Source organism: Diaphorina citri, unplaced genomic scaffold (assembly GCF_000475195.1).
Source record: "Diaphorina citri unplaced genomic scaffold, Diaci psyllid genome assembly version 1.1 scaffold736, whole genome shotgun sequence".
NCBI lineage: Eukaryota > Metazoa > Arthropoda > Insecta > Hemiptera > Psyllidae > Diaphorina > Diaphorina citri.
In genome coordinates, this window is record NW_007378169.1 from 52,646 (window position 1) to 79,399 (window position 26,754).

At 38.5% G+C, this 26,754-nt stretch overlaps 1 protein-coding gene across 4 annotated transcripts in view; it reads right to left on the reverse strand.

The window, feature by feature from the left end:
• LOC108251805 overlaps positions 1 to 21,215 on the reverse strand; it is a gene marked incomplete at its 3' end in the record, with an annotated part of 45,512 nt that extends 24,297 nt beyond the window's left edge. Inside the window, 4 exon segments of one of the 4 annotated variants that reach the window (XM_026825352.1) lie at positions 15,228 to 15,364; positions 17,938 to 17,972; positions 18,277 to 18,511; positions 21,080 to 21,215. In XM_026825352.1, the coding sequence (XP_026681153.1) occupies positions 15,228 to 15,364; positions 17,938 to 17,972; positions 18,277 to 18,508 (404 nt within the window). 4 annotated transcript variants of the gene reach the window in all.
• Positions 21,216 to 26,754: the final 5,539 nt, after the last annotated feature.

A 26,754-nucleotide genomic window follows, 5' to 3' on the forward strand; every position in this document is an offset into this window, starting at 1 on the left:
AACCTACAAATCTTATCACAACACATACAGTGTTGCCAAACGTGTCAGATGACTTTGTTGTCATATGTACAAGACATGCCCCCTTTTAAAAGCTAATTCATTTTTACAATATTTTAAAGAAATTCATATAGCTATACAATTTACAAATAATTCTAATATCACAGATAAGTTACTATTAAGGGCAAATGTCAATTAAATCACAGTTAAACATAGAACACAAAAATAATACATTAAAGAATAAATGCCTACAAAGCAATTGTCAAGTTTACAATAAATCAAAAGGCTATACAAAATTGGTAATTCCTCAAAGGGTTAATGTGTCAAAAATTTACAATAAACAATAAATATTTTTTTCCGATCAACTGATCTTTGTCAAACTGCCTACAATTAACATTAAACAACATGTAACCTGTACGAATAAATTACATTAAAAATTAGTCTGAATCATCGTCACAAATATAATCAAATAACCTAATGGGTTTTGTTATGTTTCTTTTAGGTCGACTATTACTAGTCATCTCCGTGACCCACCCATGATCTTTCAGTGGTGTTGTATAACACTCAGAAAAATCAGAAGAACCTGAAAGATTAATTGTATTATCAAGACGGTCAAGACCAGACTCAGGAGTACACTGCTGACTGTCGATAATGAGAGGATCAGGATTAGGAGCTGTCACAATTCGGTCAAAGTCAGACAACGTTGTACGTGCAGAACCAATATTCCCTGATAAATGATGAGGCTGAATAGTGCACGAATTTGACAAGTTTTCCAAGGATCTAGATACTTGATCTCTCTATCACCCCCTTTTTACTTTCCTTATCCTATAGGAAGGAAAGTAATGTAGGTAATCGGATCAAATTTTCGATGGTCAGTTTTTAGTGTCAAAACACGTTTTGAGGTCCCTCGAGCCTAAATCCAAAGTTTCAGCCATTGGTCCGTCAAAGTGTGTGTCTGTCTGTAAACAAAATATCTCGAGAACGTTAAGAGCTAGAGACTTGAAATTTGGTATGTAGCTGTCAAATGTGACAAGGATGCGACACGAAACTTTTGGTTAAGACCGGTGTAACGCTTGGCGGCATTTTACTGCTTTTTGGCGGTTTTCGGTGTAATTTAACAATATCTCGGGAACGGTATAAGCTAGAGACTTGAAATTTGGTATGTAGTTCATAAATGTGACAAGGATGCAACACAAAACGTTTGGTTGAGATGGTTGCTGCGCTTGGCGGTATTTTGACTGCTTTTGGACAGATTTCGACCGATTTTGGCGGTTTTCAGCTATAGCGACAAAACGGTTAGAGATATTGTAAAAGTTAGGATAAAAGAACACTCAAATAAGCATCATTCAATAGGATAAGGAAAGTCGTGTGATGTGCACACCAGATTTTTTCTTTCTTGCACGTGGAAAGTTCGGTTTGAGCATTGGTCGATACTGAATTTGTGCCAAGATCCAGATGTTGTACGAGTACCTACTTATGGAAAATGAATTATTCATCACACGAAACTAACACCAATTTGTGATCAGAAATCCTGTAAACTGTATTTTTCAAATCCAAGGAAAATTGAATTGAAAAGGCTTGACAGAAGGAAATTTATCTATGTATAATATATATCTATTATGAACCTAGGTTTCCGCCAGCAAAAAAAGCATAAAAAGTTCTGTAACACAGTTTTGAATGGCAAACACCTAAATTAGGTAGCCTAATCAGAAAAACAAGATTCAATTCAAAAACAAGGACCCCTTTCTCAAAATTCAAAGCGGATTAGTCTTCCTTACAGCAAGCTGAAGGTGAGAGAGAATTCTTCGAAAAAATTTCATCGATACCTACCAAATGGTATTAGGTAATTACCAAAAGTACGCAGTTCACCCTAAGATTTATAGGGTAGGTAGCGAGAATTATTTTACGAACAAGAATAAACGAAATGAGAAGGGCAGTGAGATGGAAAATTCAAGAGACGTACCTCCCTCACTAATAATGGCATGATTTCAAAAGAGTGCGCTACTGGCTACTGCATGGGGCGAAGCAGAAATAATAATATACATATTACTGTACCTGTACATAACTACATACATAATGTAGGTGCTGGTACATAATAAGACAAACATTTTCTATCTTCTGTTATCCAATAGAAAAAGAGAGAGAAAGAGGGAAGGAGAGAGACAGGGATAGCTAAAGGGTAAAGGTAACGAGGGGTGAAATGAAGGAAAAAGAAAAATTGCTAAGAGGTATTAAGGGGAGAAGAGAAATAAGAGAGAGAGAGAGAGAGAGAGAGAGAGAGAGAGAGAGAGAGAGAGAGAGAGAGAGAGAGAGAGAGAGGTAACGAGGGATGAAATGAAGGAAAGAGAAAAAATGCTAAGAGGTATTAAAGGGAGAAGAGAAATAAGAGAGAAAGAGAGAGAGAGAGAGAGAGTAAGAAAGAGAAAGAAGAGAGAGAGAAATGGAAAATAGTTTTATAAGGACAGGATAATGTGATGACAATAGGAAAATGGATTTTCCTAATACTATTTGGTTAGTAGAGCTCCATTCTATTCTATTCTTCTCTACTCCATTCTATTCTATTCTATTCTACTCCATTCTATTCTATTCATCTCGCCTTATTCCGGACGAGTTCATTGTGTATTCAAAAGCAGTTCATCGATTCCTTTATTGCAGCTTTCTCTTTCAGTCGTTCCTTTGTTTGGTTAGTAGAGCTCCATTCTATTCTATTCTACTCCATTCTATTCTATTCTTCTCGCCTTATTCCGGACGAGTTCATTGTGTATTCAAAAGCAGTTCATCGATTCCTTTATTGCAGCTTTCTCTTTCAGTCGTTCCTTTCCTTTTCATTCCCATCCCCATACAGACAGCAAGGTACACTTTCCATTTCCTTTCTGAGGAATGTGAGTAAAAGGGAGAGCGAGGAAAAATTAAGGGCAGGAGGAGAAGGAGAAAGAAATTTTGACGGAGGAGGGGAAGGCAAGGAAACGAGATGGAGGAATTGAAGGAGAAGAAGGGACACCAAGAAAAGGGAAGGAAAGAAGAGGAATGGTAGGTACATAACTATATATGAAAGAGGAGAAAAAGAAAACAGAGAGGAAGGGATAGGGGAGGAGAAAGTAAAAGAAATGGAGATGAAAGAGAAATAGATGAATTAGAAAAAGAGCAAAAGAAGAAGGTGAAGGTGGATGAGAAAAACAAGGAAAGGAAGGAAATAGTACGTAGACTAAGAACGAAACAAAGAGGAGGAGGAGGAGGAGGAGGAGGAGGAGACAGAAAAGAAGTAGAAAAGCATGTACCTACTAAAGACTAAAGGAAGAAAACTAAGAAGGAAGAGAAGGAGGACCGGAACAAAATACTACAGACATTCTTTCAATTTCTTTCATCTTTTTGTAAACATGGAGGCTTGTCTTTTCCTATGCTTTTCCTTAGAAGAAAAAGGATGAGGAGAAGAAGGAGGATTAGGAGAAAGGGCAGGAGGAGGAGGAGAAGGAGAAGAAGAAGAAATAAGAAAATACTACAGATTCATTCTGTTGTAAAAAAAAAAAAAAGAAAAAAATGGGCATTTCCTTGGTATTTTCTCGTAGATATCTTCACCGCCTTCATACTTTCCTTACTGGAAATGGCCTTGTCGCTAAATTGCATTAAAAATAAATATCTAGGTACTTTTCTTAGGTATCCAACTAGTCAAAGTAGTGTTTTCGGTCCGAATTTCCGATATCGAGTTTTTTGTTGGTATCAGAAGATATAGGACGAGAAATGTTCTCCTATACATACAGCATACAGTTGAAATTTGAAGTGCATGTGTGAAACCATGTTCGTACTGTGCTCAGATTGCTCAGAGTTGCCGTTGCCACAGCACATAGAATGGAAAATTAGTACTAGAATGGAAATTAGTACTTAGATGTAGGATGTAGGCTAGGCTAGATTTAGCATCATGAGCACATTGCCCTATGGAAAAAGGTTAGACGAAATGTTTGATCTAGGAAAACAAAACTTAAAACTTTAGTAAAATATGCAGAAGAAATATCCACAAAACTTTTGAGACCAAATTGGATTCCTTCCAGGAATATTGCAATAGCAATCGAATGCTCCGTAACTCCGTACCAATACAAATGAAATTATTAATGGTACCTATGCTAATAGAGATAGGGTAGCTTACAATGTACAATAGCCTTGAGCCCTACCACAGTTATCTGTATATTTTCTTCAAAGACAGTACAGGATGAAGAGTTTCAGGATAAAGTGGAGGGGTTTTCAACAAAACTCATTATTTCCATCCCATCTTTCTGCTTCTGCCATTGTCTACCTTTCATAATTGTCACTTTTATGAGGAAAACCCAAGGCAACTCCACGTCCAGGCCCTTTGGCTAAGAAAATTATAGGGAGTTTCAACTGATAGAAGGACGGGTGAAAGATAAGTTCATGATAAAGCTAAAATCATGCCACCAAAGAGCTCAATGATTTAGGAAGATTGGCCAAAAACACCTGAATTGATGAAGACTTACCTTACCTAATTGTTCTCTCAGAAAACAGTTGGTGATTTCTCAGTTCTATGAGTCCTAACTTTCGGCCACAGTTCGATTGGATGTGTAGGTATCTCTACAAAATTATATCTGGTTTTATTAAAAAAATCTGGTGTGAACATCACACGACTTTCCTTATCCTATTGAATGATGCTTATTTGAGTGTTCTTTTACCCTAACTTTCTGGCTAAGAAGATTATAGGGAGTTTCAACTGATAGAAGGACGGGTGAAAGATAAGTTCATGATAAAGCTAAAACCATGCCGCCAAAGAGCTCAATGATTTAGGAGGATCGGCCAAAAACACCTGAATTGACGAAGACTTACCTTACCTAATTGTTCTCTCAGAAAACAAGTTGGTGATTTCTCAGTTCTATGAGTCCTAACTTTCGGCCACAGTTCGATTGGATGTGTAGGTATATCTACAAAATTATATCTGGTTTTATTAAAAAGACTACTACACCATTTTCTCATAATATGCCCTCGAAAAAACTAGAAATCTGATCCAGTGTAACAGCAACCTTGAGAAGATAAGCATCTGCTGTCGAAAGGGATCCTTTGAAACTGTCCCTGTTAATGGTAATGGGTAATCTTCTATGTACGACATGGTATGCAGAGGAAAGATTGTGCTGATGGTATTATTACGGTGAATGTTTTGTTTCTGCTCCTAATCCACTTTCATAACATACAGGATAGAAGAGATAATAACAACAGTAACAGGAAAAACAGTAACATATTAAAAATACTCGTACCTAATAGATGTGCATATGTTACATAAAAACATTCATAAGATCACCTAAAGGGTTCAGAATTACACAATACTCACATGATGAAAACAACAACAGAACTGTTAAAGAAGAAAACATACCAGAGATATCTCTACAAGAGGATAACAACAGTAAGAGGAAAAACAGTAACATATTAAAAATGCTCGTAATAGATGTGCATTTACATAAAAACATTCATAAGATCACCTACAGGGTTCAGAATTACACAATACTCACATGATGAAAACAACAACAGAACTGTTAAAGAAGAAAACATACCAGAGATATCTCTACAAGAGGCTAGAACGAAAACAGACTAAAACAATAACAAGAAGTTAATAATATCAAGATTCAAGAAGATATACCTAGGCATTATAATAAGGACTACCTACATGAAAAACATTACTAGAAATTGAAGACAATAACAACGGATAAAATAACATTACCTAACTAGATTCTAAAAACTTAATGAAAAACTTGAAGATCTAAACATAAAAGCAGAAAACATCCACCATGTTGCTTTTGTAAAATTACCGAGCTTTCCATAGTCTTACTAAGAAAGAATTGAAACAAATGTTACATAACTTTTGAAAAACAAAGATGTGCCTATTTTCCAATGTTCGAAAACAAAGGTAGACACAGCAAATGAGTACATAAATAGATTACAAATATCTCAGCTTTGTTTTGTATCTCAACAAAATGAAATTTTGTTAGATAGGTAGGTAGTTACGTGTAGGTACGTTGTGCATAGCCTACCTTCTTGTTTTAATTTTCATTTGAACTTTTTTATTTCCATGAGGTAACTGTTTTGGACAGGTGGGTAGGTACCTACCTAGGTATTTCAAACTCCCGTTTTTTTTTTTTTTTTTTTTTTTTTTTTTTATTTTTTTTTTTTTCCTCCATGACCATATGATTAGATCCCTAATTGATAGATGAGTTTTCTCATCTATCATAAATTAGGGTTAATCGGAATAACCTGGCCTTTTGATGAAGTGCCACAGCCCACATAAAAAGCAATTTTTTATAAATTCCAAACCATCCAAACGCTTAACAGTCATGAGCAAAATAACAGGGCCAGATTTAGCTGGTGGCACTAAGTCTCCCACTATATCAGGAAACTTGTAACCTCCAACACAATAAAATTCATTTCAGGACTGGATCCCTGATTGATCCTTGCAACCTTAAGCTTGGTACACACCGTACGATAAATCGCACAGTTTGGCCATCACACAAAGAGGCGTTAAACAAATACAGGTACAGCAAAATTTTCTTCATGCGCCGAAGATATGATTACATTACGTATCAATTTTTTTCAAAATCGGATTAGGTAACTGTATGAGAGTTAGCTATCATTATCACTGCACAGGGAGGAGAAGGAGAAAGAAGTTTTGACGGAGGAGGGGAAGGCAAGGAAACGAGATGGAGGAATTGAAGGAGAAGAAGGAAGGAAAGAAGAGGAATGGTAGGTATGTATATGAAGGAGGAGAAAACGAAAACAGAGAGGAGGGGATAGGGGAGGACTGGAGAAGAAAGTAAAAGAAATGGAGATGAAAGAGAAATAGATGAATTAGAAAAAGAGCAAAAGAAGAAGGTGAAGGTGGATGAGAAAAACAAGGAAAGGAAGGAAATGGGTTGTAGACTAAGAAAGGATCAAAGAGGAGTAGGAGACGGAAAAGAAGTAGAAAAGCATGTACTAAAGACTAAAGGAAGAAAACTAAGAAGGAAGAGAAGGAGGACCGGAACAAAATACTACAGACATTCTTTCACTTTCTTTCATCTTTTTGTAAACATGGAGGCTTGTCTTTTCCTACGATTTTCCGTAGAAGAAAAAGGATGAGAAGAAGGAGGGTTAGGAGAAAGGGCAGGAGGAGGAGGAGGAGGAGAAGGAGAAGAAGAAGAAGAAAAGATTCATTCTGTTGTAAAAAAAATGGGTGAGCTTTCTAATTCTAAGGCTTGGCTTTTCCTTTGAACGTTTTGGAGATTAGGGAGCTTTGACAGTAAATAATAAACCTTGAGGAAAATGGCCAAGCATGCTGGTAGCCACATGTCTCTTTGAAAAGGATTCCTTGTTAAGCAGAGGCGACTTTATCTTTTTTATGAAGAAAAAATGTCTTTTCTCCTTTAAGGCGCTTTAGCAGGGACAGATTTATGTAACCAAAGATTTTCTTCATTGGTAACCAAAAGCTCTTTCATCTGTCGAAAACAGCATAATGAACGCGTCAGATTATTCTTTAACTAGCGGCTTTGTACCAGTACCCCCAAGAACCACTGAAGTTAAGCACTGTTCAGTGCAAAGTGTAACCTATGACTTGATTGGAGTACAACTGGGCATTAATCACTAATCAGTCCCATCATAATGTACTCGTAGGTAACTACTATTTTCGTCACTCAGCCTCAGTATTAGACATCCTAATTAGCTTGGAGGGTAACGCGTCAGCCTTTGTAAGGGCTAGGCCGTGGGCTCGATTTCCACTCTTGGCGGATTTTATTATAAACAGATAAAGTTCGTTCAGGCTGAAATGATCAGCGCAGTGTAAAACTATTGAAACGGTATACACTAAGGGTAGACAACCTAACAAGCTTTTTTACAGTCCTGTGTACTCTGTGAAAACATACAATATTGATATGAAAGTATGTTTTCTAGCTATGTATTAATATGAAACACATAGTTTTATGGTCGGATGCACAAGACGTCGCATAAGCATTTTCCCTGTCAGCTGTCTGAACTTTTTTCCCGACGTTTCCCCGAAGTTCTGACGTGCTCCATTATGCAACATGTCGGAAATCTAACCAGTGCAGGAAATAAGTGTGGTGACGAAACCAGGAATAAGTGGAACTAAAGGTAAGTAGATACTGAGGGAAACTTCTTTGGGAGAGTTCCGATTTTTTTATTAGGCGACTTCAAATCCTGCTGTAATCCAAGATAAACAAGTACGAGTTCAGTAACAACAGACAGACAAACTAAACTTGTGCCGGCCACTCACTCTCAGACGGTCTTTCAGAAAGTCTGAGCGTGAATCGCCGGTATTATAGTTTATTGCTTCACCATCATTTTTTCCTAACAAAATTTCAAAAATTCGAGTTTATACTTAGACCTCACTCCGTCCAATCAAAAGGAGATGAAAGAAGGTTAGCTTTTCCCAATAGATTTCTCTAGGAAGAATATTCTAAGCTCTAAGGAAGGGACCAGAAGCTAATAAATAACAAGATGTGGATGATTATAATATTCAACATGAAGATATTCCAGCAAGGCCCAGGAGACGAGCAATAAATTACGAAGAGATGAGATATCTCATATTTCAGCACTTGGCAAGGAATGCTGCGACGAATCAAACTTGAAGCGTACACAATGCTGCGACGCATGTAGCAATGGTGAGCGACGAAGAATACTTTCGGTGGAGATTTTAAGAATATATCCTTCCGTTTTCCGAAGTGATCAAGTAGATAGATAACACAAGGACTTTATAGGACTAAAAATGGGTAACGAAACTGAGAGAGAGAGAGAGAGAGAGAGAGAGAGAGAGAGAGAGAGAGAGAGAGAGAGAGAGAGAGAGAGAGAGAGAACGAGAGAATAAAGAGAGCTCTACGTGTAAAGCAAAATCCAAAGATATGGTTTGAAAGAGGTTTACAAGGTAAATTACAAATAACCCCGAGGGTAAAACTGTTTTGTGGTTTCTTTACACTCCTTTTGTACCTTATACACCGTGCCTTTATCAGGCGTTACGCCAGAACCCTTTTCGTCTAAGCTAGGTGGAAGAGTATGCCTGGAACCACCAGAAATGCCGAACATCCAGATTGGAAGCCCATCGAGCTAATCCACTGCGAGGGTTGGTTTCTAAAGAAGTCATTATGATTCTTCGTTTGTCCTCCATCAACCGTGTTTTGAGGAATATGGAAAGTGTTGGAAAGGAATATTTTAAAGTGGAACGCGAAAGCAGTTTCCAGAAATACAAAAAATTGTTTTATGTGGAAAGCAAAAGCTTTTTCCATATAAAGGAAAAGTGGTTCCTGGAACGGAAAAGTCGGAGAACATGGAAGGGACTTTCTCCGAATCACAGAGATGTGTCATGTTTGTTACTCGTATCTTGCCAGTTACCACTTTCTTTCTTCTGTTGTACGTGTGTTTTCCTGCTGAAACTCAATGCTAATGATATGTGACCCTGCAGCTAAAGAATTTCAAGATGTAAAGGAGGAAAAAGAAAAGGGGGAGGAGGATGAAAATGTGAGGCAAAATACCGGAAAGAAAGAGCAAAGGAAAAGGGAAATCAAGTATGGAGAATAAGGAGAGAGGAGATGGGGAGGAATAGAAGAGAGGAAAATGTAAGAAAGGAAGGAGAAGGCTTAAGATTAAGAGGAGGAAGAAGAACAAAAAAGGAAGTGAGTATAAGGAAGATGGGAAATAGGTACATTAAGTTTAAATATATCTTAAAAAGGATTCACCTAAACCGAAAGTATACTTTCTTTACCCATTTTCCTGTGATCGGTGGTCTAATTGAGTTCCAGACAAAACGAAAAGTTTCTAGGCTAATGTTCGGGATCAAGTTACAAGTAAAGTACATCAATTACCGGAATAATAATGCCTACCTTCCTACCTACCTACCTAACCTACTAATATCAAATTATCAACCTACCTTATCTAGATACCAGACTATTGAGTGTACAGTAATATTCGCAGGAATTTACCGTCTGCTTGATGCATGTGAATAAGATTGTTCGTACCACCTTGTTTTTTTTTTTTTTTTTTTTTTTTTTTTTTTTTTGCAGTATTCACTTAGTAAGTAGACCCATTGTAGGTACACATTAATATTTCATGTAGTCGATATTCCGTTAGCATAATTACCTTGCAAGGTACCTAGGTATAAAATGCACCGTAGCACCGTACAACAAATGAATGTATAACAGCGGAGAATAACCGGACCACAATGCTGGTGTAAATGAGTGAGTAGTGGCGCAGGGTGCTTGTGAGCGAGAGGACATGGGTTCAAATTCCAGACGAGGCGTGGGATTTGAGCGCATTGTACTTTGTGTGTTTTTGTATAGATTGTATAGCATACCAACGTCAGTGGTGTTGTGGTTAGCACGGTGGGTTCTGGGATCTGGAGGTTGGTGGTTCGAATCCAAGTTAAATCATAATATTTAGTACCTATAGTGTATTAAGCGGGAAAAGAAATTACCTATTTCTGACAAGCATTTATGATAATTTATGATAATACATAAATACAGTTAAAATTTCTAGCATTTATGATAATACAGTTAAAATAAGCATTTAAAATAAGATAAGATAAAAAATAACAAAATAAGATAAAAAATAAGCATTTATGATAATACAGTTAAAATTTCTGATTTTTACCAAATTTCATCAAAATCGGACAAATCGTCCAGGAGATATTGAGAAACAAAAGGACTGACAAAAAGAGTATGTAGATGCAAAATCGTCGAATACTGCATGAGGTTGTATGAGTTTAATGTAAGGATGCAGGTAGCTATATATAATTCTATAATACCTAGTTGCCGAATGGAGGTTAAAACACCCTTACTAAAAACTTCACTTACTCAAATTCAAACTCAATTCGTTTGTTCCATTAGTGGAGATGCCTGGATACATTACTCTCAATTCTACCTATCCGGTCTACACCACTGCTAGGCAACGTATTCGCTACACATTACTATAGTGCAGGTTTCAATTTATTGTCAAGTACCTATAAAACGTAATGTTGATATTTTAACACACATTACATTTTTTTTCCACCGTACCCGTAATAATCGGAATGGAATTTGTCATTTTCAAGTCAATGCAATCAGTCATTTGAAATGAACGATAGCAACCGGTCGTAATCTGATAACAGGTTGGTGACAGTAAGAAGAATTCATTTGATTGCTGATATTTCGAAATCCGGAGATTCGAACTCAATAAGGTGTGCAGAGGTGATTGGGATGCTTTTCTTACTGCTCAATGCTTTTCTTTTCTCTGAAAATGTAGGTAGCTCAAAGCTTTGACGTAAACGGATAAGCGTTTACTTAGAATGAATTTCCATCCTGCGTTTTCTATTCTTGTCTATCTCAATCAAAATCAAATCATGGTATCTTTGAGGTAAAGCAGAGAGCTTTCTCACAACTTTGTGGATATCACAGTATTACAAGTCTTTCATTTACTCAATCATATTTATTATCGCTCGTCTCTTCGACTTGTAATGCCGCCACTACTCGATTATAGTAGCTACTCAATTGTCCTCACAAGGCTGAGTGCACCCCGAACTCCAAGCACAAAACCGAAAAAAAACCTTGGCCCCGCCGGGAATCGAACCCGGACCTCCTGCGTGCAAGCCTAGTGTGATACCCACTCGGCCAAGGAGGTTGCTATTCTTGTTTATCCAATTATTCTACCTATCCGGTCTACACCACTGCTAAGCAACGTATTCGCTACACATTACTATAATAGTGCAGGTTTCAATTTATTGTCAAGTACCTATAAAACGTAATGTTCATATTTTAACACACATTACATCTTTTTTCCACCGTACCCGTAATAATCGGAATGGAATTTGTCATTTTCAAGTCAATGCAATCAGTCATTTGACATTTGAAATGAACGATAGCAACCGGTCGTAATCTGATAACAGGTTGGTGACAGTAAGAAGAATTAATTTGATTGCTGATATTTCGAAATCCGGAGATTCGAACTCAATAAGGTGTGCAGAGGTGATTGGGATGCTTTTCTTACTGCTCAATGCTTTTCTTTTCTCTGAAAATGTAGGTAGCTCAAAGCTTTGACGTAAACGGATAAGCGTTTACTTAGAATGAATTTCCATCCTGCGTTTTCTATTCTTGTCTATCTCAATCAAAATCAAATCAAATCAAATCGTGGTATCTTTGTGGTAAAGCAGAGACCTTTCTCACAACTTTGTGGGTATCACAGTATTACAAGTCTTTCATTTACTCAATCATATTTATTATCGCTCGTCTCTTCGACTTGTAATGCCGCCACTGGTCACTACTCGATTAAAGTAGCTACCCAATTGTCCTCACGAGGCTGAGTGCACACCGAACTCCGAGCACAGTACCGAAAAAAACCTCGGCCCCGCCAGGAATCGAACCCGGGCCTCCTGCCTGCAAGCCTAGTGTGATACCCAGCCCTTGGCCCCGCCGGGAATCGAACCCGGGCCTCCTGCGTGCAAGCCTAGTGTGATACCCACTCGGCCAAGGAGGTTGCTATTCTTGTTTATCTCTTTTGTTTCATAGAGGTTTAACGTCACTGTATCACTGTTGAGGTATTTGTTGACGGGGGTTTTACCTTCCATTCGGTCACATCTCACCTAGTGAGATTTGGACTGGGAAAAGCCAAAACGGAAATGTCTAGATGGTCGCCCATTTGTATACTAACCACGCGCAACTTTGCACTTCACAAATCCACTGGGAACAACCCTGTAACTGGTGCCTTTAATGTGCTATTGCCGCTGGCGTTGCGCTCTGGCTGAATAGGTTTACAATGAATAAATCAAGGAAGAATCACACTGATTATCTGAATAAATACCACTTCTGGTATGTCATGCACATGCCCCATCACGCTTATCGCATTCCTTCCCTGTCAAAGTTCAAATATCAAAATGTCAACTTGAAACTATGGCGCAAAGTTAGTTCTTAAAACATTTTCTGCCTTGACACATACAGAATCTTCTCTACCTTTAGAGGAAAGGGAAGCCAAAATCGATCAAAGTTCATCAAAGGTATTCACAGATTTACACAGATATAATGAAAGATGTACCTAGTACCCTTTGTCACTCAGGCAATCTATATTATGTATATCAAGGTGGTTTTTAAATAAACATTTCTCTCTAAAGACCTCATTAGAAAGTGCTAGTACGTACTGAAAGTAGCATCACTAGAAAGCACCCAATTGGAACACACTCCAAATATGTACATCATGAAGACATAATCGTGCTCACACAGATATAATGAAAGATGTAGTACCCTTTGTTTCTCAGGCAATCTATATTATGTATATCAAGGTGGTTTTGAAATAAACATTTCTCTCTAAAGACCTCATTAGAAATTGCTAGTACGTACTGAAAGTAGCATCACTAGAAAGCACCCAATTGGAACACACTCCAAATATGTACATCATGAAGACATACTCGTGCTTGAACGTAATGAACCCACTTAACATAGCTGAGCATATTCATGACTTCTTGACTACACAATCTAGATATTAATACATAAAATGTTTTCGAAAAAACACCAAACGAACTTTGACAGAAAGGTGAAGAGGTGCACTTGTACTGCTGTGAAGGTCATTGTTTTGTTTGGTGTATATCACAATAACAAACTTTTAACATTAGAGTCAACACAACTTCGACATTAGAAATTAGAAACGATGGACTCCGAATTTAGAAACCATTCAAAAAGTTCACCCAGACACATGTCGGAGTAAGTAGCACACGAACGTGACATGGAATAAAATCTGGAAACCTGACTCGTTTAAGACATTGAACTTAAATGTATCAATAAATCAACAATAATGTCCCAATAAAATGACCTCGGGATGAACTAGCGGGATTCCGGAGCGAAGCGACGGAATTCAGCTAGTGTCCCAATAAAATGAATTAGACATAAAATCGGAAATTACTCAAAACTGGTTCCGGAACTTTAGGGAGTACACTTGTCCGACATGGTAACAAAAATGGATTATAAAATGATAATGACCCATTAAGTTTGCTCTGAAATTCAGACCATTTATGGAGAAAAACACATACCTGAGGAGTACACTTGTCCGACATGGTAACAAAAATGGATCATAAAATGATAATGACCCATTAAGTTTGCTCTGAAATTCAGACCATTTATGGAGAAAAACACATACCTGATCCCCTTCACAACCATCCGGAACCTACCATGGAATCTATTTTCTAATAATAAACAATAACCGAAAGAATTTTAAAAGAAAGAAAAGAAAAACAACTCGAGAAAAGCTCGAGCTATTTTTTCCACTTCAAAATTTAATTGCACTATTGAGAATCACTTGGGAAATGCACTTGTAAACTATTTACATACCTGATCCCCTTCACAGCCATCCGGAACCTACCATGGAATCTATTTTCTAATAATAAACAATAAGCGAAAGAATTTTAAAAGAAAGACAAGAAAAATAACTCGAGAAAAGCTCGAGCTATTTTTTCCACTTCAAAATTTAATTGCACTATTGAGAATCACTTGGGAAATGCACTTGTAAACTATTGATAAAGAAGTTGAGAGGTAAACTATACGATCCAGAATCGAAGGACGAGCCAATAACAACAACCATAATAATTACGTAAAAATCTCAAGATAAGGAAAAACTAAGTAAAAAAAAAATCCAGAGTCTAGGCCAAAACGAAAATACCACTGATCTCATCATGAAGAATGTGGAGATTCTTCTTGACGAACATAAAAACCATGTTATCAAAATCCTGGCAGGTGTATCAAATAAAATCACATCTCAAGTTCTCCAGAATCTCCAGCCTTGTTCTGCTCACTGTTTTGCACAAACATTTTTTCGTTAGCCTCAATAAATACTTTCAATTTACGTCAATTCTTTTCGACATTAATTTTAAAGTCACGAAAAGAAAGCAAATAAAAGCAATAACTAAAAAATACAACACAAGAAGCGAATAAAAAGGGAATTTTGTATGTAAAAAGCTAGAAAAAGATTAAGAAAATGAAAAAATGAACTTGGTAAAAATATTTGTTCAAAAAATAAATTAAGGCAAGTGATCGATCGTCTTACCTGGCAGCCATCGGGTCTTCGTTCGGATGATTCACTGAACTCAGTACAGAACCAGACCTGATGATACAACATAAGAAGCGAATAAAAAGGGAATTTTGTAAGTAAAAAGCTAGAAAAAGATTAAGAAAATAAAAAAAAAATTAACTTGGTAAAAATATTTGTTCAAAAAATAAAATAAGGCAAGTGATCGATCGTCTTACCTGGCAGCCATCGGGTCTTCGTTCGGATGATTCACTGAACTCAGTACAGAACCAGACCTGATGCTGTGGGTTTGAACTCGTGCTCCGGCATACTTTGCCTCGCTATGATGGACCGGTTCCACTCTGCCCACTCCCACCTGAAACCAGAGGTCTCCTCTTGTAACCTTGTATGGCGCGGGTCCCCAATTATCCCGTCTGGAGGGACGGGATGATAGTGACCTTCCGTGATATTGACCGTACGGACCAGGACCTGCACACGCGGGTGGTGACCATATGATTAGATCCCTAATTGACAGATGAGTTTTCTCATCTATCATAAATTAGGGTTAATCGGAATAACCTGGCCTTTTGATGAAGTGCCACAGCCCACATAAAAAGCAATAGTGAAACACCTCTGAGTGGTGTATTCTGCGTCTTGGTTTGTACTTCCCAATCCGAAATTTTACTGATTTTTAAAAGCATTAAAATCTGGGACACCTTATCAACAATATTGACAATCTGACAGTCCTCTAAATTACTGAATAGATTACCTTTCAGGAATTAATGGCCTGGGACTCCCACATAAAAAGCAATAGTGAAATACCTCTGAGTGGGGTATTGTGCGTCTTGGTTTGTACTTCCCAATCCGAAATTTTACTGATTTTTAAAAGCATTAAATTCTGGGACACCTTATCAACAATATTGACAATCTGACAGTCCTCTAAATTACTGAATAGATTACCTTTCAGGAATTAATGGCCTGAGACTGTTTAGATTGGCAGCAAAGATTGCCATCACCTCTATATTGACAGGCAGCTTGATATTCCCTCGCCCTCTCCATTCCGTCCCTTACCTTTTGTAACCTTTTCCCAGGGGTTCCCTTCCTATGACGCGTACCTCTTACATCTCACTTATGTTGACAGGCAGCTTGATTTTCCCTCGCCCTCTCCATTCCGTCCCTTACCTTTTGTAACCTTTTCCCAGGGGTTCCCTTCCTATGACGCGTACCTCTTACATCTCACCTATATTGACAGGCAGCTTGATTTTCCCTCGCCCTCTCCATTCCGTCTCTTACCTTTTGTAACCTTTTCCCAGGGGTTCCCTTCCTATGACGCGTACCTCTTACATCTCCCTACCTATTGAATATCCCCCCCCCCACAAAGAATTCCCATATTTTCACCTCGAGGCTCCCTCCCTATGGGATCTCCCTCTCACCTACTCCTCATCCCTTCTTTGACAAAGAATTCCCATATTTTCACCTCGAGGCTCCCTCCCTATGGGATCTCCCTCTCACCTACTCCTCATACCTTCTTTGAATATCCCTTCCCACGTTGAAAATTCTCCTTCTATTTATCCCCATAGTTCAGGCACTTGACACACTTTTCATTCTCTCCATTTGATTTTTTTCTCCTTGTAGCAAATTAAAAGCACTTCGAATACACAGGTATTTCAAAATTTCTTCAGCAGGGTATACCTACCCATTAACCACCTTCCGAGCCGTTTATACCGCTTTCAAGCCGTTACACCGTTTTCCATTAATTTCTCCCTCTCTTCTTCCATACTTTTTTGTGTAGACACTTGAAAAAGTTCAAGTCTTAAGGGAACGACGTTTTTGCACCATGATACTCGCGTAGGTACTTGAAGAAAGTGGAGAATGTGAATGGAATTTTAGGTTGAGAAGAGAAGTAGTTACCTAGGTTATCGTACTTTTTTACTTTCCTTATCCTATAGGAAGGAAAGTAATGTAATCGGGTCAAAATTTCGATGGTCAGTTTTTAGTGCCAAAACACGTGTTTGCATTAGGTATGCAAATGGGATTTTGTGTAATAACTGAGGTGTGGTGGCATCGGCTTCTCGAAAGTTTATAATTGGAAAATTCTAACGCGTCTTGAGTGCCATGTAATGTGCCTCGTTCAACGCTTCAGAATTCTTTCCGTGTCCGGATCCGGAACCACATTTGAAACTTTGAATCTCCAATAACTGGTGTTCTAAGCAGAAAGCCTCTGAAACGGCTGATGTTCCTAAAACATCCTCTGTTTGCATTAGGTATGCAAATGGGATTTTGTGTAATAACTGAGGTGTGGTGGCATCGGCTTCTCGAAAGTTTATAATTAGAAAATTCTAACGCGTCTTGAGTGCCATGTAATGTGCCTCGTTCAACGCTTCAGAATTCTTTCCGTGTCCGGAACCACATTTGATGAATCTCCAATAACTGGTGTTCTAAGCAGAAAGCCTCTGACACGGCTGATGTTCCTAAAACATCCAAAGTGAGTTTTCCGCTCAGGGTTAGATTTCTTCTGCCTCTTGGCTACCTACATAACAAACAATACTTACTACCTCAAAGACAAAAGTACATATGTAAAACCAACCTAATTGGGACTTGCAAAAAGCAGTAACTCACCTCAACCGACTTGGGTCGACTTTGAAACACCAGATGTCGCCACAGGCGAGATATTCAAAGTCAAATAGACTGATTGGGCGGGCCTGAGCCGTCGTGGACAGAGGTGTGCCACATAGTCGTGGAACTTTGAATCTCCAATAACTGGTGTTCTAAGCAGAAAGCCTCTGAAACGGCTGATGTTCCTAAAACATCCAAAGTGAGTTTTCCGCTCAGGGTTAGATTTCTTCTGCCTCTTGGCTACCTACATAACAAACAATACTTACTACCTCAAAGACAAAAGTACATATGTAAAACCAACCTAATTGGGACTTGCAAGGAGCAGTAACTCACCTCAACCGACTTGGGTCGACTTTGAAACACCAGATGTCGCCACAGGCGAGATATTCAAAGTCAAATAGACTGATTGGGCGGGCCTGAGCCGTCGTGGACAGAGGTGTGCCACATAGTCGTGGGTCGAGGGACGCCACGTATGGTATAGGACCGCGGGGTGCCTCACGAATACCAGCGATCGGTGGCCATGGGGCCATCTCGGAGGATTGGGACGGTTGTAAGGGGTGGTTGGAGACCGTCTGGGGCTTATGCCCTGAACATGGAGGACACGGGTCCTATGGTGGACGCGGGTCCTATGGAGGACGCGGGTCCTATGGTGGACGCGGGTCCTATGCAGATGTTCAATGTCCGGAGTATACCCGGGGTCACTTCTCACCACTTCCTCCAAGGATCGCAGCTTCCGACTGCTGAACGTTTGTTTGGAGTTGCCAGCTTTCTTGAGAGGAGCGGTATACAGGTTCTTCAGCGAGTGGCGTTGTGCCTTGCTGCTCTTGGATTCGGCCAGCTGAAGAAGACGATTGCGATGTTTCTGAAGAGAAATGCAGAAGTCGTCCGTGCAGCCTCGACTCATTTCCTGCAAAAACGAAAAATTTCAATAAACATTTTTTCCCCCAAGAGGGACGTTTCGTTGCTGTATTTATTTCAGATCAATGAACCATCCCCCAAAACATCCCCTGGTAGGTGTAAGTCCGTCATTAGATGAGGCACAATACCTAACTGTCAAACTTTCTTGACTTGGTGGGGCGGGTCTCTACCGCACTCCTGAATTCCCACTTTGGTGCTGGGTCAGAACAAGTCAATGTGGTCATTCGATCACATTTGACATTTCTCAATTTTGTCTGTAAATGATTTCGACTGTTTCACCATGTGTAACTTTCGAACAGAACTCTTTATCCGATTTTAATAAAATTTGGGAGAAATCTTCAATATACAAAGGAGATTTACTCATCATTAGATTATGGGCCCGATCGGCCCTTGGGGGAAAATGAGGTACAGTATTTTCACTGATCGGGGAAAATGGATTCTACAGTTCACTGAACCACTAGTTAATTCACATTGAATTAGGTACAGATAACTGGAATCCACATTGCATTACGTACAAATACCCAGAATCTTTTATGAAATAGAAACCAGAATGAGGATAGTAAAACTACTCAAATTGTATCCTCCAAGGGGGGAACGAACATTAAAAGAGGAAAATGTCATCACGAGTTTGTTATCAGAGAGCATTAATAGAGTATTGAACTCCTCTTGTAATTTTAGCTTTATTAGCTTGGGGGCAGGAGATTAGAAAAATATGCTGTCAAAGAAGGAAAAGAAGAAGAGGAAGAAGGAAAGGATCAACAAGGATGAACCAATCAGATTTGAGATATTTTGCCAGCTTATTGGAAAAATAATAAAGATTTCTTAATATGATTAACCCTTTGTTGTCAACGTGATGGTTTGAGCTTTATCAGTAGTTATTATGATATTACCTATTATTATTATTCTTCTCTCTCTCTCTCTCTCTCTCTCTCTCTCTCTCTCTCTCTCTCTATCTGTATAGGTACCTACTTACCTAAATATGTGTAGGTAGGTAGGTATTAGGTAGATATGTTAAGGCGGTCTCTTCCTGATACCTTGTGTGCCGCGTCCATTTTAATTTAGGACTATTGCACTGATGTAGGTAGATAAGTAACACGTGGTTTTTTTTTACCTAGGTACCTAAATATTATCCTAATGAAAAGCACATGCAACATATCTCTGAATTTTACTCTTTTGACTAGGGTTGAACTGTTAAAGAAAACGAGTTGAAAGAGTCTGTGCCCGCTCAAAGCTAAAGGATTAGACCCAAAGGCTAGAAAAACTTAATTAATTTTCTTTTTTTATATAAATAACACTTTTACTGCTGTGAAGGTCATTGTTTTGTTTGGTGTATATCACAATAACAATCTTTAACATTAGAGTTAACACAACTTCGGCATTAGAAATTTGAAAGGATGGACATTAGAATCAACATAACTTCGACATTAGAAATTAGAAACGATGGACTCCGAATTTAGAAACCAAAAAGTTCACCCAGACACATGTCGGAGTAAGTAGCACACGAACGTGACAAACGGAACCTACATGGAATAAAATCTGGAAACCTGACTCGTTTAAGACATTGAACTTAAATGTATCAATAAATCAACAATAATCTTATATTATAAGAACGAGATCCATTCACTCATTCACATTTCACAGTTCACATTTCATAGTTCACACACTGATCGCTCTATCTCTAGAAAATAAAATGAATTAGACATAAAATCGGAAATTACTCAAAACTGGTTCCGGAACTTTAGGGAGTACACTTGTCCGACATGGTAACAAAAATGGATTATAAAATGATAATGACCCATTAAGTTTGCTCTGAAATTCAGACCATTTATGGAGAAAAACACATACCTGATCCCCTTCACAACCATCCGGAACCTACCATGGAATCTATTTTCTAATAATAAACAATAAGCGAAAGAATTTTAAAAGAAAGACAAGAAAAATAACTCGAGAAAAGCTCGAGCTATTTTTTCCACTTCAAAATTTAATTGCACTATTGAGAATCACTTGGGAAATGCACTTGTAAACTATTGATAAAGAAGTTGAGAGGTAAACTATACGATCCAGAATCGAAAAACGAGCCAATAACAACAACCATAATAATTACGTAAAAATCTCAAGATAAGGAAAAACTAAGTAAAAAAAAAATCCAGAGTCTAGGCCAAAACGAAAATACCACTGATCTCATCATGAAGAATGTGGAGATTCTTCTTGACGAACATAAAAACCATGTTATCAAAATCCTGGCAGGTGTATCAAATAAAATCACATCTCAAGTTCTCCAGAATCTCCAGCCTTGTTCTGCTCACTGTTTTGCACAAACATTTTTTCGTTAGCCTCAATAAATACTTTCAATTTACGTCAATTCTTTTCGACATTAATTTTAAAGTCACGAAAAGAAAGCAAATAAAAGCAATAACTAAAAAATACAACACAAGAAGCGAATAAAAAGGGAATTTTGTATGTAAAAAGCTAGAAAAAGATTAAGAAAATGAAAAAATGAACTTGGTAAAAATATTTGTTCAAAAAATAAATTAAGGCAAGTGATCGATCGTCTTACCTGGCAGCCATCGGGTCTTCGTTCGGATGATTCACTGAACTCAGTACAGAACCAGACCTGATGCTGTGGGTTTGAACTCGTGCTCCGGCATACTTTGCCTCGCTATGATGGACCGGTTCCACTCTGCCCACTCCCACCTGAAACCAGAGGTCTCCTCTTGTAACCTTGTATGGCGCGGGTCCCCAATTATCCCGTCTGGAGGGACGGGATGATAGTGACCTTCCGTGATATTGACCGTACGGACCAGGACCTGATTAGATCCCTAATTGATAGATGAGTTTTCTCATCTATCATAAATTAGGGTTAATCGGAATAACCTGGCCTTTTGATGAAGTGCCACAGCCCACATAAAAAGCAATAGTGAAACACCTCTGAGTGGTGTATTCTGCGTCTTGGTTTGTACTTCCCAATCCGAAATTTTACTGATTTTTAAAAGCATTAAAATCTGGGACACCTTATCAACAATATTGACAATCTGACAGTCCTCTAAATTACTGAATAGATTACCTAAATAAACATTTTTTCCCCCAAGAGGGACGTTTCGTTGCTGTATTTATTTCAGACCAATGAACCATCCCCCAAAAACATCCCCTGGTAGGTGTAAGTCCGTCATTAGATGAGGCATAATACCTAACTGTCAAACTTTCTTGACTTGGTGGGGCGGGTTTCTACCGCGCTCCTTAATTCCCACTTTGGTGCTGGGTCAGAACAAGTCAATGAGGTCATTCGATCACATTTGACATTTCTCAATTTTGTCTGTAAATGATTTCGACTGTTTCACCATGTATAACTTTCGAACAGAACTCTTTATCCGATTTTAATAAAATTTGGGAGAAATCTTCAATACACAAAGGAGATTTACGTCATTTTCTTAGCGGAGGAAACTGTAAGGTACATGTCATTCCGATATCTTCAAGTGGGATATTGTGTGACAAGCTAGGTACTCAGGTACTACGAGGTAGGTTGGGTAGGTACCTATAGGTACTTGAAGTTTTGAAATGGGAAAAACTGAGACTCGTGTTGAACATTAGAAAAAATACTGTAAACACGGGGCATCTAATAATCCTTGTAACAACGGAAAATACCACCCCTTAGGTAAGTTTGGGTACAACTTAACTGAGTGTGGTATCTGGTAGGTTATAATGCGAAAGGTATTGTCCATGAGGTCTAAGGAGGACGCTCCAACTGTCAGACAGATCTTGGGTCTTTCCGATTCAGGTCTGTTAGACCGTCGCACTGAAACGTGTGTGACGGGAAAGGCTTCCGACTTCATTCAGACCATCTGAGATACCTAGAAGTTGGAATCTAATCTAAATCATGGTTTCTTTGTGGTGAAGCTAAGTCCTGAGAGCTTCTTCACAATTTTTGTGGATATCACAGCATTACTAAGAGCCTTCTGTACTATTTCTGACACATTTAAGTATATTTTTTCTTTTTACTGTGGTAATGCCCCCACTGGTCGCTACTCGATTAAAGTAGCTACTCAATTGCCTTCACGAGGCTGAGTGCACCCCGAACTCCAAGCACAGAGCCGAAAAAAACTTCGGCCCCGCCGGGAATTGAACCCGGGCCTCCTGCGTGCAAACCTAGTGTGATATCCACTCGCCCAAAGAGGCTACTTTAGAAGTTGGAATCTTTTTCTGCCACACACTTACCGGCGCGGCGGTCTATCCTAGGTCTGTCCGACAATCAGAGCGTGGCCGGCCTTTAGGTTTTAGGAAAGAAAAAATGAAATATACAAGAAATGGAGGAAGATGAAGATGAGAAGAAGAAGTAAAAGAAGGAGGAGGAGGAAGAGGAAGATGAGAAGAAGAAGAAGAAGAAGAAGAAGTAAAAGAAGTATCCATTTCACGGATAACTAAGGTATAGGTAACGATAAGATAGAATAACAATAATAGGTACCTAATAGAAACAGAAATGAAAAGAAAATGAAATGAAATTAAAAGGAATGAAGAAGTTTAATGCAAAATATAAATTTACAGTATGGTTTTACGTTATGTAATGTTATTTCTGTATCAAATCTACCATTGTATTAGGTAAATCCTATTTTACCTAACTTCAAATTCCAAACCCGCGAAAAATGAAATCTACCTTCTATTTCTATTCCAATTAAAACGAACGGTTCACTATACAAATAAGAAGTAGAGTTTGTTGATTGAGAGAACATCATTTGAAAACTCTAATTAATTGTGCTGACTGACTCTGAATGAATCACGATAAATGATTCGGTCAGTGGTTAGGAAACGTTTTCAAAGTGATGAAGAGAAAGAAGGAGGAGGAGAAAAATAGTGAAGTGAGAGAGGCAACAGGAAGAGAGAGAAAAAGAAGAGTGGAAGAGAAAGACAAAAAGAGAGAGAAAAAAAATGAAATCTACCTTCTATTTCTATTCCAATTAAAACAAACGGTTCACTACACAAATCAGAAGTAGAGTTTGTTGATTGAGAGAACATCATTTGAAAACTCTAATTAATTGTGCTGACTGACTCTGGATGAATCATGATAAATGATTCGGTCAGTGGTTAGGAAACGTTTTCAAAGTGATGGAGAGAAAGGAGGAGGAGGAGAAAAATAGTGAAGTGAGAGAGGCAACAGGAAGAGAGAGAAAAAGAAGAGTGGAAGAGAAAGACAAAAAGAGAGAGAATAGAGGAAAGATATAGAAAGAAAAAGAGCAAGAGAGGAGATAAAGAGGTAGTATAAAAAAACGGAAAAGGAAAAAGAATGGAAGAGAGATAGAGAAGATAGGTAGAAGGAAATAGAGAGAGAGATAGAGAGAAGAACACTCAGTTTCATGAGATTCGGATATAGACCATCCGTAGATGTCCTACACCTGAGCGCGAGCGCCCTTAAAGTAGAAGAGAAAAGTGTAAATGTGCAAAATGTAGGAAATAAAAATACAAAGAACTTTTTAATTCATTGTTTCTCGAAAAAAATTACCGGAGACGAGATATTGTCACAAAAGCTCTTTTTAGCCGCCATATTGGAAAAATTAATTATGAGTAGGTAGGTATTTTCCATTTATTTTTAGCTTTTCGGCTCGAACCACACACAGGTAGGATGGTAACCTATAACAGCTAGAAAGACTGTTGACTTTTCTCCGGATTGAGCGCAGCAAGGAATTCTAGATTTAGTTATAATTACGAGTAGGTAGGTATTTTCCATTTATTTTTAGCTTTTCGGCTCGAACCACACACAGGTAGGATGGTAACCTATAACAGCTAGAAAGACTGAGGTTAATGAAAACGTCAAAATAAAGGGGTGGAAATTTCAAACTTGGTATTTTCTGATTTAAATTAGTCGGTTGTGGAAGAAAAACGACAAACTTGTTCAAATTAAACTCTAAGGTTTCCGAGAATCCATCACTTTTTACTTCTTATTATTATCATTATTTTTAACTGTTTCCAGATAAACTTCAGCTCGTCTCAAAGTTCAAAGCTACCCGCTATCAAGAGCAGACTTTCGTCTTTTCCTTCGTCTTCTTCTTCTTCTTCTTCTTTTTATTTTTCTTTTCCTTCGTCTTCTTCTTCTTCTCCTCCTTATTATTCCTCTTCTTCATCTCTTCTCTGAACCCGTCAATGTCATTTGAGAGAGTGAGTTGCTTGGAAATTCTTCTCCTCCTTATTATTCCTCTTCTTCATCTCTTCTCTGAACCCGTCAATGTCATTTGAGAGAGTGAGTTGCTTGGAAAATACATCAAGCCTGGTTGATGGTGAAGTGCCCATTTCAAGCTAGAAGGAAAACTTTTGCACGAACTTTTCATTGAGGGAACAGTGGTGGATGTGGAATTTAAAAATTTGTTGATTTTTTTTTTTTTTTTTACTTTCTATTACTAAAGTACCTATAGCGAAGCTAGTAATGAGAAAGTATTACAATAGGTCCAAATTTTCAAAATCGGGGAAAAAATCCGTTTTAAGGTCCCCTGATTCCAAAAAAAGCTATATTATTTGAATGTCATATTTTAGGTACCTAGTGTCGAGCTTCTCGATACAAAGTATCATAGAGTTCAATATTAGAGTTCCGGAACCCAGTCACTCGATTGGGCTTCCGGCAACCTAGTTTTTTTTTCTCAGTTTATGGACTTCGTAGAACAACTCCTTGTCTACACCACTGTATTTATCCATTACAGTTTGCTCGCTGTTTGCTGTAGAGTTCAATATTAGAGTTCCGGAACCCAGTCACTCAATTGGGCTTCCGGCAACCTAGTTTTTTTTCTCAGTTTATGTACTTCGTAGAACAACTCCTTGTCTACACCACTGTATTTATCCATTACAGTTTGCTCGCTGTTTGCTGTACAGTTTTCTGTTTGGTTTCCCTAGTGTCGAGCTTCTCGATACAAAGTAGGGTAAGTGTACCATTTATTCGCCCACCTAAGGGTTTTTCCAGACAAAAACACTTATATCTCTGGTCCTAATACAGTTTTCTATTTGGTTTCATCTTAGTATCAAATTTCTTGTCAAGTTTCGTCCGTATAAACTTTTCTTTTTCTTACCTAAGAATTCTCAGTCCAAACGGTGGTCATGGGAAATTAGTGACCTCTCTCTCCCTTTCTCTCTCTCTCTCTTTCCACAATGATGTCATTACTATTTTTTCATGCAAAAAGTTCTCTTTTCTCATTAGCTAAGAGCTACATATGAATCATTCCATGTGGCCTAAAAAAAATGTTGTGGGTTAGAATAAAACCATAATAAAGTAAATAAAAAATAAAATTGTTTTTTTGATAATCGTGAAATATTTAAAAAAAAAAAAATATATCTTGGAATGATGTCATTACTATTTTTTCAAGAAAAAAGTTCTCTTTTCTCATTAGCTAAGAGCTAATCATTTCTGAATCATTCCATGTGGCCTAAAAAAATGTTGTGGGTTGGAATAAAACCATAATAAATTAAATAATCGTGAAATATTAAATAATAATAATAATAATTAGAACGTCTACTCCTGCTGCGATAGAGTCAACATCTAGGTATCTTGGTCTGAAGATGATGTCCTGAGTGACATCGAAGTTGAGATGACGGGCGAGCGTTGCACGGAATCTTCCCCAATCAACATCTTTGATGATGAATCGGGGTGCATCCGGAACAAACGGCCCCCATCCGACGATCTCAAATCCGATAACTCGATGGTCACTGGTGATTAGACCAGTGTGCAAGTATTGACCAACCGCCTCTTCCACTGTGAGGGTGTAGTCTCCTGCGTCCGTCTGGACGGAATGCAGGAGAGTTTTACCCTTGAGTTTGTTGTACGCCAACTTGTACACAAAACCCCAGTGGTCTTTCCCCAGACCTGTACTGACCTGAACGTTCCAGGACTTTTTCCTGGCCGCGTCAACGTTCTTGCCGTACTGGTCTCGAAGTTTGCGCCATCTCGCTAGGAGCACCTCTCTTGCCACGGGGTCACGGGCCCTTTGGAGTCTACGCCTGGCTCGATTTACTCGTTTCTTCTCGTCTTCGAGCCTCTGGTTCCACCAGACCGTGCCTCGAAACTTAACTGGTCTGCTTGCCTTCAGGACTTCGCCACACGATTGCTGGTAGGCCTTTGTCAAGCCTCGAACTCGGCTATCGATGTCTCTCAGCGGGTCGTCGTATCTTGTGAGGGGCGTATCATTGAGATGACGGGCGAGCGTTGCACGGAATCTTCCCCAATCAACATCTTTGATGATGAATCGGGGTGCATCCGGAACA